We start from the raw sequence: 11710 nt of genomic DNA on the forward strand, positions 1-11710 counted from the left end.
ATCTGGTTCATCAGGGCACACTGATAGAAGTCTCGAAAACAAATGGAAATTTCCAGCAGATGGAATGCATTGCTATAACTTGGGTAGTGACCTGTTACATGGCTTCTCTCTGTGGGGAGCCATTCTTGGAATAACTTAAGCTTGAGGTTAAATTTTTGATTTAGCAGTTCTAATTAAGAAAAAAGATGATTAGGGGGGATGGGGTGAACAGGCATTACTGGCATTCTCCCAGGTTTATACCTGCAGAGTTATTCTTTAATTGTAATAGATACCTGCCTGCCTGATTTGAATCCGTTAGATTCTCAGTCCTCAGGCAGAACAATCACATTTAGCTAGATAAAATTTTAAAGAGTTATGCAAAAAACAACAAAGTTAAAGTTAACACTATCTGTTTTTCAAAGAAATGAATCCATTTATCATGCTTCTTCCTATACAATTCATATTTTGAGAAAATATGTTACCTCGAGGTTTTTTTTTTGTTGCCTTCAAGTCAGTGTTGTTTCTTTCCTTTCGTATACAGCGAAAGGAAAGAGTCACAGAGTCACATTATCTTATGTTGGGCAGCCACATAAACACTTTAAACAGCACATGATTGACTGGCTCAAGGTTTACTCAGCCTACCATCCTTCCAAGAGCAGTAAAATGAGGACCAGATTGTTGGTGGCAATATGCTGAATTTGTAAACTGCTTAGAGTGCACTGTAAAGCACCATGAAGCTGTCTATAAAGCTAGTGTATATTGCTAGTGCTAAATGAAGGGAGGAAGAATGTTTCACACCCAGCAAAGAGGACAAAAGTCCACAAAAATTTACTCCATAATAAATGGATTAGCTTTCAAGGCCCAACAAGATGTAGAATTAGTTTTGATTAGCATGGGGATGAGCTGTCTTCCTTACATTTTTTCTTTGCATGCAAACTTAAAAAAAAAAAAGGACTATTGTTTGTGTTAAATGAATTTTGACTTATTTATAACTGATATACAATACAATACAATAGTAGAGTTGGAAGGGACCTTGGAGGTCTTCTAGTCTAACCCCTTGCCTAGGCAGGAAACCCTATACCATTTCAGACAAATGGCTATCCAACATCTTCATAAAGACTTCCAGTGTTGGGGCATTCACAACTTCTGGAGGCAAGCCGTTCCACTGATTAATTGTTCTAACTGTCAGGAAATTTCTTCTCAGTTCTCAGTTGGTTCAGTTCAAATAATTCTTGGTGGGTGTGGCAGGGGAGGATATTGTAAAATCTTCATTTCCTCCCCACTTCAGGGGAAGGTTACTGTAAAATCCGTATTTCTCCTGATCAGCTGGGACTTGGGTGGCAGAGAATAAACTGGGGTGGGGCCAGTCAAAGGTGGTATTTACTGGTTTTCCGAACTACTCAAAATTTCTGCTACTGATTCTCCAGAACCTGCTGAATACCACCTCTGCTATAAATTCAACTTTCCCCAATTTCTTGCCTCTTTCCTTTTTACTTTCAAAAGAATGTCATTCATAGGAGTGGTGGTGGGGGTTATTAGTTCATACTGTTTTTATTTTTTTCCAGCAAATGAAAAACTTCAGCCTACTGCATGCCAGAAAACATACACTGGCTTTACAAACTAAAGTTACTAGTATATTCTTAATTCAAGAAAACAGTTACAGTGTATATGAAGCAAACATCAAACCCAAATGGAAGTGATATCAGAAATTTGAAACCAAGGAGCATGATCTGATAACATAACATTTTGTTGTGTTTCATACAAATATACAACATATGCATATACAAAATATAATACACATATACAGCATGCATGCAGATTATGTGATTCTGGAATGTCCCAGTGGGATAATCACAATGTGCTTTGAAATACAGTAATGTGTATTATTAAAGAAAGCCATTATGCATCCCTTACAATTAAGGTCCCAATGCAAATTGGCAGCTATGATTTAAAAAAATTATATATGTATTTGTTTGAGAGTCTATATAAAGCTGCATTTTGCTAACATTTTAATTACTTAGACTGAAAGTTCACCTACTTGGTTGATTCCATTCTCATTGGCTTCAATCTTTTTCTGCATCTGCATCATTTGCCACATGTCAGATACAGCTGTGCCGAATCCACTTTGGGCCTTCTCTATCAGTTCAGTCCCTGAAGGAAGCTTCTCCAGTCCAGCAATCTGCTTTTCAACCCCTATGAGGTCTTTCCCCATTCTTTTCACTTTATCCTGCACTCCCTGAGTTTGATCTTGCACTCCATGGACTTCATCTTGTATTCCCTGAATTTGATTTTGCACCCCACTGATTTGATTTTCTACTTCTTGGACTTGACCTAATACCCCTTGGACATGGCCTTCTATCCCTTTAATCTGACCTTTCACACCACGGAGATTAGTCTCCATCTGCTTTAGTTTCTTTTCCAAGTCAGCAAGCCGAGAATCCGGCTCCTCGCTCAAAAAGCCTTCCTTATCCTCCTTCTCTTTTGGTAATGCCTCTTGGCCTAATAAATCCCTAGGTCCTGTCTCAGTTGCAGCAGAAAGCAATGCCATATCTGGTTTGGTTGGAGGACCTCTGTCAATCTTCACATCTGCTTTGATATCTTGAATATTGAGGTAGCTGATGACAGCATGTAAGAGAGCATGGAGGGCATTGAAATTGATAACGCCAACCTCCGGGGTCCCTATGGAGAGATCTGCCAATTCAAACAATGTGACTTTGACAGACATTTTGGTAACAAATTCTGAATGGGACAATGGCTTGAAAATTTCTTTAAAAAAACAAATATATAAAATCTGCTTTCAATGTAGCTATATAAATCTGTTGCTCATATACTGACTCTTAGAAAATGTAACCTTCTGGTTAGAAAAGCACTTCTACCACTAAAGCATCTTTCTCCTTCTCAAGAAAGATTCTTTTCTGCAGCAAAAAAAGAGCAAATTTGCATCCCAAAAAAGCAATCTAGGACTATTATTACTATGCTTTTCCTCTAATATTCTTGAGAATATTCTGTTCTTCGGGATCCGATTTACGAAAGCCTTTCGTGCACCAGGTAGTTAAAGCCGAGATAGAAAAAGGCGTCTCTCGCTCCTCCTTGCAACCCGAATCTTCTCCACCTCACAATCCAGCCCTGTTCCAGTTCTCACATTCCATTGGTGGCGTAACAAACCTCCCGACTCGGGGATTCGCCGCCGTAGCTGCCCATGTGCTTTTGTTTACTCCATCGCCTCTGCTGATTGATGTAGGTCGGGCATTCGCGGTTGCTAGGCAACTCGGGACGGTTATGCGTTAAGTTACGGCCGCGAGCCGTAGGGCCTTTTCGCCCAAAGGCGCGAAGAAGAGTCCGATGGGGAATTTGAAATGTTAATGCGAGTGGGACGACGTTTAGTTTTCCCTGCCACAGCAGCCGTCGTTTCCGAGGAAAAGATTCAACTGACATTAAATGCGGACACCGTCGCTCAGTTATATATACAAATATAAAGAATATGTCTTATATATAATCAAAGGGCTTTATTTCCCCCGCCAGAGCGATGTTAAAATACTGTAGAAGCAGGGGGGGGGGGGCAACATCTGAGCCGTGAAGTGTTTTTTTCCCCTTCAACCGGGCCGAGGAAACGGCGGGCGAGCGCCCATCCCCACTTGCACGAGCAGGCGCGCTCCTTTTGCATGAGCGGCAGGTGCGCGGTCAACCGCTGCTAGTGCAAATGGAGCTGTGTGCCCGCTTGCCAGCCGCTCTCGCGGAACCATCCCCTTTGCCCCTCCCTCCCCTGCCGGTCCGCAAAGCCGGAAAGATTGGGGAACTTTGTTCTAGCAGGCAAAAAAAAAAAAAGAATTAAATCTGGTGAGTTACAAGGCTAGGCTAATGGCCTTCCTTCTACCATGGGGGCACTCACGTGTGCGTGAAGCTCCTTTTTGGGGACAACTGCTCTACAGTGATGCTAAGCCTAAGTTAACCAAAGCTATTTTATAGCTTCATCCTGCCAACTGCGGAAGGAATATATCCCCAGTAGTTGTTTGCTACCATGTTGTCTTTGTCTGATCCTCATCTCCTAGCTCAGGCAGTCTATAGTTTTCTTTCACTTCTCCTTCTCTTCCCCTCTCCTCTCCCACCTTCCCCTCCCTAGTTGCTGGTACAGTTGGGAGTGACATCTGGCTAGTACTAAGTGGTCATTTTAGGCTGCTATGAGCATACCCTGCCTGTCTTAACTGCTTGGGCAATATGCCTGGTTTCCATAGAAGCATCTGTCTGCATATAGCAATACCACTTAGACTTATATACCGCTTCACAGTGCTTTACAACCCTTCTTTAAGCAGTTTTACAGAGTCAGCATATTGCCCCCAACAATTTGGGTCCTCATTTTACCCACCTCTGGAAGGATGGAAGGCTGAGTCAACCCTTAAGGTGGTGAACTGCCAAACTGCAGTTAGCAGTCAGCTGAAGTAGCTTGCAGTACTGCACTCTAACCATTGCGCCATTTTGGCTCCTATTGTATGACTTTGCTGGCCCCTGCTGCAGACAGGATTCTTCAGGAAAGAGAACTGTGTTAATGGCACTTCTTCATTGCTGTTCAGTCATCCACTAGGTGCATTGACGTTTTCCCATTGGCTTTGTTACCAAAAGGACTTCCCATCGCCATTAAAAATGATTGAGGACCCCAAAGAGCTTTGATTTATGATGATTGCATTTATTTAAAAAAATATTTTATTATAAATTAACACAATTTTTTTAAATATTTGACTTTGCAGATCCCCTGAAAGCCAGGGATTCCCAGGGGTCTCCAGACAATACTTTGAGAACCACTGCTGTAATGTATCAGTGTGGATAATAAGCCATACATATGGTCAATCGGAATTAAGTATGGCTTTTACTTGGCTTTTTAAGAGCAGTCTGCCAAATTTAGCAGGTAAAAAAATCTCTCTATCATTAATCTTTGAAGTGTTATTCACCGCCACTTGGGGACTCCAATAGATTCATTTTTAGATCCATGGGCTCAAGCTTTTTTGTTCCTGGGTGAAAAACATAGAACATTGCAAGAATTAGGTATGGTATTCACTGTATGTTGAATAAACACAACACTGAATCGATTTGGAAGAACTTTATTGATCATATAACAGTTCCATAATTGTATACAGTTTGTAAGGTCAGCATCTTGATGCTGGAAAAGAAATTAGATTTTGTGAACATTTTCTAACCTACAATTGGATATCTTCGTAATAAGATGTGGAAGAGTGGCAACTGTCTTCTCTACTTCCCATTGAAACCAGACATACTCTCATACCACAGGACAGATACTTTACCGCTTGGCAGACATGCAGTACTGTGCAAAAGTTTTAGGCAGGTGTGAAAAAATGCTGTAAACAAAGAATGCTTTCAGAAATATAAATAATGATTGTTTATTTCTGTCAATTTTCAAAATGCAAAGTGAGTGAACAAAAAAAAAATCTAAATCAAATCAATATTTGGTGGGACCACCCTTTGCCTTCAAAACAGCAGCAATTCTTTTAGGTACAATTTGCACAGAGTTGTTGGCTGGTAGGTTGTTCCAAACATCTTGGAGAACTAACGACAGATCTCCTGTGGATGTAGACTTTCTCACATCCTTCTGTCTCTTCATGTAATCCCAGACACACTTGATGATGTTGAGATCAGGGCTCTGTGGGGACCATGCCATCACTTCCAGTACTTCTTGTTCTTCTTTACACTGAAGATAGTTCTTAATGACTTTGGCCGTATGTTTGGGGTTGTTGTCCTGCTGCAGAATAAATTTGCGGCCAATCATACGCCTCCCTGATGGTATTGCATGATGGATAAGTATCTGCCTGTATTTCTCAGCATTGAGAACACATTAATCCTGACCAAATCTCCAACTCCATTTGCAGAAATGCAGCCCCAAATGTTCAAGGAACCTCCACCATGCTTCACTGTTGGCTGCAGACACTCATTATTGTACCACTCTCCAGCCCTTCGATGAGCACACTCCTTCTACAACAGCCAAATATTTCAAATTTTGACTCAGCACCTGCTGCCATTTTTCTGCACTCCAGTTCCAATGTTTTCGTGCATACTTTAGTTGCTTGGCCTTGTTCCCATGTTGGAGGTATGGCTTTTTGGCTGCAACTCTTCCATGAAGACCACTTCTGGCCAGACTTCTCCGGACACTAGATGGTGTACCTGGGTCCCACTGGTTTCTGCCAGTTCTGAGCTGATGGCACTGCTGGACATCTTCCGATTTCGAAGAGTAATAAGCTGGATGTGTCTTTCAACTGCTGCACTAAGTTTCCTTGGCCGACCACTGCGTCTACGATCTTCAACGTTGCCCATTTCTTTGTGCTTCTTCAAAAGAGCTTGAACAGCACATCTTTGAAACCCCAGTCTGCTTTGAAATTGTTGCCTGGGAGAGACCTTGTTGATGCAGTATAATTACCTTGTGTCTTGTTGCTGTGCTCAATCTTGCCATGACATGAAACTGCCTTTCACAACCTCACCTTGGTAGCAGTTTGGCTGTTCCTCACCCAGTTCTAAGCCTCCTACACAGCTGTTCCTGTTTCAGTTCATGACTGGGTATCAACCTACGTGTGACATTGATGATCATTAGCACCTGTTTGGTATAATTGGTTGATCATATACCTGACTATAATCCTACAAAATCCCTGACTTTGTGCAAGTGTACCTATGAGAATTGATGCTGTTTTGAAGGCAAAGGGTGGTCACACCAAATATTGATTTAATTTTTCTTTTGTTCACTCACTTTGCATTTTGAACATTGACAAAAATAAACAATCATTTATATTTCTGAAAGCATTCTTTGTTTGCAGATTTTTTCACACCTGCCTAAAACTTTTGCACATTACTGTATGCTAGTATCTATTTGTTTTAATAACAGTGATTATGTTATTATTGTGTCACTGCTCTTGCTATTATTCATTAGTTTTAAGATTTTTTTTCTCCTCTATGTTTGCTGCCTGGAGTCATGATTGCAAGATGGGTCTCTATACATATTGATGTAATAAATACATAAATTCATGCTAAATGTGTTTCTTTTTATATATATATATATATATGTTTTATTTTCCATTTCATTTCGTACAGTCACATATATACTGTGCATAACCGGGGCCATATAACATTGAACAATAAACACAGCCATCCCTCTTGTCAACAATACCCCCCAAAATACAAACCCAATGTACCTCTTCGACCCTCCATACACCCTTTCTTTCACCCCCCTCCAACTTTCCTTCTTCCCTCCAACCTTCCCCTCTACCCTACTTCCCCTCCCCCTCTATCACTCCTCTCTCCCAATACACTCCCTCCCTTCCTTCTCGCCCTCCCTCCAATCCTCTCTCCCACCCTCTCTTCCCTGCTTTCTTCTTTCCCTCTACTCCTCCTTTCGGTGTATTTCTACTATCTATCAATATATTCAGCTTGTCCTATTTTTACACTAGAATTAAAGAGCAACAGTATACAAGTGCAATCGTGTTACTTTAAAATCTAGCACATACTATATTTCCCCCCTCCCCCCTAAGACCCCACCTCCCTTCCCCCCCCCCAACTTCCCAGAGCCCGTACACGGTGTAGCTTTTTAACAAACAAAGTCTAAAATATATAGTAAAACAAAGGAGATTTTTTTAAAAAAAGGAAAGAAAGTCAATAAGATCTCTACGTTGAACTCAGCTTCTTGCTGTTACACAAACTTTAAGCAGTTTAACTTATTCCTAATCTTAAGCATAAGCTATCTGGAATTTCTTAGTCCCATATTTGTTTTGTGTATAGTCAATCCATTTTTTCCAGTCTCGTTTATATCTCTCATTTGAGTGGTCTTTAAGATATGCCGATATTTTAGCCATCTCGGCTAAATTTGTAACTTTCAATGTCCATTCTTGAGTTGTAGGCACGTCTTCCTTCTTCCAGTATTGCGCCACCAACAGTCTTGCTGCCGTTATTAGGTGCAGAACCAAATTGGTCTCTACCGCTGTAAAGTCAGTACATATACCTAGTAAAAATAACTGAGGAGTGAATTTTATCCTTCTTTTAAAGATATTTTGCATGATCCACCACATTTTTATCCAAAATGCCTTAACCTTTCGACGTCCACCATATATGAAAATATGTAGCATCAAGAGAACCACATCTTCAACATTTAGGCTGTACATTCGGATACATAGAAGCCAGCTTTTTAGGATCTAAATGCCATCTATAAAACATCTTATAAAAATTTTCTCTCAGGTTTTGTGCTTGTGAAAATTTCACATTTCTTACCCATATTCTTTCCCACGTGTCCAGCATTATTTGTTCTTCAATATTCTGAACCCACTTTATCATACAATCTTTAACCAATTCCGTTTCCGAATCCATCTGTATTAGTACATTATATATCCTCTTTATATGCATTAAGCTTTGATCTCTTATTTGTTTAAACAAATTATCCTCAACTTGGATAAAACCAATTTTTTGATCTATTTTCCACCTGGCCTGTAATTGGCCATACTGGAACCATGTTTGAACTACCTTCTCCTCTTTCAGTACCTCTAAAGATTTTAATTGTAGTACCCCCCCCCCTTTCTAAAGTGAGAAGTTGTCTGTAAGTGGTTCTATCGTGTTTTTGTTCTATATTCATATTTTCAATTGCATGTCTAGGAATTGCCCACATGGGTAACTTATCATTTAGTTTATGTTGATATTTTTTCCAGACCCGCAATAAAGCATTTCTTAAGATATGAGTTTTAAAGTTCTTATCCAATTTTTTGTTGAATAACAAGTAAGCATGCCAACCATATACCAGATCATGTCCCTCGATATTCAGTATTCTATCATTGGTTAAATGGGTCCAATCACTAATTGCGGATAGGGCCACTGCCTCATAATATAATTTTAGGTTAGGTAATTTCAAGCCTCCTCTCTCACGTACATCTTGCATTATTTTCATCTTTTCATCTGTGTTTCTTAATGATAAGGAAGTTCCTGCTGAATTCCGAGAGTACAGTATGATCAAGAGGATTTCTTTGCCATATTTGCTACTTCTCCTAAGTGTTCATCAAAGCAGCAGTGCCCCACTTCTAGCCTGACTGACTGTAAGGGAGATGAAGCCATTTGCCATATATAGCATGTCAAAGAAACAGGGTATGTATTTAAAAGGACACTGTCCAGCCACCGTGATGCTCTTGGAGTTGAGAAGCAGCAAGACCAGAATGGAATATATACTTCCAGAAATGATCAATGTAGACATCTGTAAGACCAATTTTGTTGTATTTAAGTACAATGACAATAAAGATTATACTTTTTTCTGAACCAAGTTGAAGATTCTAGGTGAGGCCTCTGTGAGAGATCATAAGTATCAAGGAGCTGTTGGTTTGCACCACACTGAGGGTGGCATTTAAGGCATGTGGAGGGCGGCCATTTGGAAAGGAAATCTGCTTTTGAATATCAGAGCAATGGAAAAACAAATTAAAAAATAAAATAAAAAATTTTCTGAGCCCCATGCCAGCCAAAGGCAATTGCTTTTGACCCTGTATGAACTTATTTGGAAATCATAGTTGAACTTCCACATGAGAGAATAAAGGTAGGACAGAATTGGAAAGAATTTGAGACATTAATTATCCGATTCCATGAAATCCTATGCTTAAAACAGCATCTGAACACCAGGATTCCTTTGTGTCCTGCAGATGGCAGCACACCACATCAAATAGAGCAGAGCTAGACTCAAGTATTATACTCCTACCTGCCAAAATAAACTCTGAATCTCTTCTTGTTCACACACTTCACCCTTGCCTTGGTAAGGTTGTAAACAACATCAGTTAGTGGGAGAGGAGAGGCCAAAACCTAAAACCCAGAGCTGCACTGACTTCTTAAAGACCTGGGTACAATCTGTAAAGGATCTCCAATAGGTACTGCAGCTGAAGGTAAAAATGAATTCTTAAATACACAAGGAACAACCAGTAACTTTTGACCTTATCATTCATAGTAGACTAAACAATTTACAAGCCTCTTTTAAGTCTTCCCAGCTCCAATGTTCTCTGGGATATACAATAGTTGTATCAAAGAACATAGGTAGAGTCTGCAGTCCCTTCTCTGGTTGACTGGAAGTTGCAAATTACTATTGGTATTATCCATGACAATTTAATAAAGCTAAGCAGCTGATAGATTGTCTCTCCCATTAAAAACCTGAGGTAAGATCTGGAAAAGATCTTTCGGACGATAATCCCTATTGCTCACAAAATCTTGCTATCAGACATGTGGGGAAAATGGCTTTAAGTTCCATTCCGTTCCATATTCTTAGTAAACCTGTAAAAATGCATCTTTTTCCCAAGTCTTTATGGGTCCTTTTAATATTCATGTTTTAACTGTTTTTATCTTTTTTACTTTGAATTTCTCAGACACTATTTTAAATTGCTAGTTCTGAGTGATCTTTTGGTAAGGTGGCAGATAAATCAATTTGACCATTTAAAAGGGATCTCAATATCATGTTCAATATTATGTAACTGCACTAGCTCAGACATTGGAAAGGGTAGAATATTCAAGACATTTGCCTAACCATTTGAATGGAGATTCTAAGCACATGAAACTCTGTGGGCTAGAAGGATTTGGCTCCTTCTCTCAATGGACACAAGTGTACTCAAAAAGTCATAAAAATACTACATAGTGCTGTGCTTCCCTGATTGCATGTTCTTTCATTCCAGAACTGAAAAGATAAAGTGTTTCTGTATATATTTATTAGAAGATAATGAAAAGGTTTGAGGCTTCTAGCAGCAACCATGTAAAATTAAGAACAAGCTACAATAATCAGGCTTGATATATACTGGATTCATAAAAATTCCTACCAGATCCCTAAAAACTGAACATATGGACATAGCAGTAGCTTGTTATACTACCCACTGCATCATCAGCAGGCTTCAAAAATATGAAGTCACTTCTCAGTGAATAAGTATTGCAAAATTATTCTGAATGTAACATCTCCCCTTTGTTTATGAAACTACTTTTAGAACTATCATGATGCACCCACAGAAGACAAAAGAATATTTCTTCAAACTTCAGATTTAAGTGGAGAACAAAGAACAAGTGGCACTAAAGCTAGCATTACATGAAATAGGCTAGTTCAATTGCATCTACTTCTGTAAAGACAGTGGGCACTCTACTAGATTGAAAATGATTTCAGCTTTCATTTTAGAGCATTTCTACATGTTCTATTTTTAAATTTTGCTTTGAATTGAATATGCGTAGCCCCCCAAAAATTGACATTTCACATTGCGTTAGATCTAAGTTGTACTTTAGCATGCATTTGTTAGCTATGAATCTCTTACATATGTATCTTCATGTTTTCCTTCAATTTAGCACTTGCATTACTGAACACTGGGTTTTGTGAACTCAGTAGCTTACGGTTGGGAAAATGAAACATATTATTCAAGAGTATTACTCTTTTTATTCTTTTGGAAAGTTACCAATTACAGTCACTTTAATGTTAATTAAAATATAATGGCCATCTTCTCTTCAAAATGATTAATATTTAATTTTTCAGAAGCCCTATGGTTTTGCTCCCTCTTATTTCACATTGTGTTGCCATAATCAATTTTCTCATGAGTCAGAATATTTCAGAAATCAAAATCACAACCTACTTCATCTTGTCCCACAACCTCAATTTACATGAGTTTAATTAGCCACTAATTTAATTTAAGCTGCTCCCCCTTCCCTTACATTTATATGAAGTGAGAAACAAAAACAAGGCAGAAGTATGGAGAGG

The 11710-nt window shown here is 39.2% G+C and overlaps 1 protein-coding gene and 1 long non-coding RNA gene across 2 annotated transcripts in view; one reads left to right on the forward strand and one right to left on the reverse strand.

Moving 5' to 3' along the window:
* QRICH2 (glutamine rich 2) overlaps positions 1-2981 on the reverse strand; it is a 69370-nt gene extending 66389 nt beyond the window's left edge. The window contains exon 1 of the mRNA XM_032208512.1: positions 2018-2981. Coding sequence (XP_032064403.1) covers positions 2018-2704 — 687 coding nt within the window. The 5' untranslated portion in view covers positions 2705-2981. The remainder of the gene's footprint in view (positions 1-2017) is intronic.
* The window catches only part of LOC116502643, a 67524-nt gene extending 62657 nt beyond the window's left edge, over positions 1-4867 (forward strand). The window contains exon 3 of the long non-coding RNA XR_004254572.1: positions 4722-4867. This is a non-coding gene — a long non-coding RNA (uncharacterized LOC116502643). The remainder of the gene's footprint in view (positions 1-4721) is intronic.
* Positions 4868-11710: the final 6843 nt, after the last annotated feature.

This window comes from Thamnophis elegans, chromosome 2, assembly GCF_009769535.1.
Source record: "Thamnophis elegans isolate rThaEle1 chromosome 2, rThaEle1.pri, whole genome shotgun sequence".
NCBI classification, from domain to species: domain Eukaryota; kingdom Metazoa; phylum Chordata; class Lepidosauria; order Squamata; family Colubridae; genus Thamnophis; species Thamnophis elegans.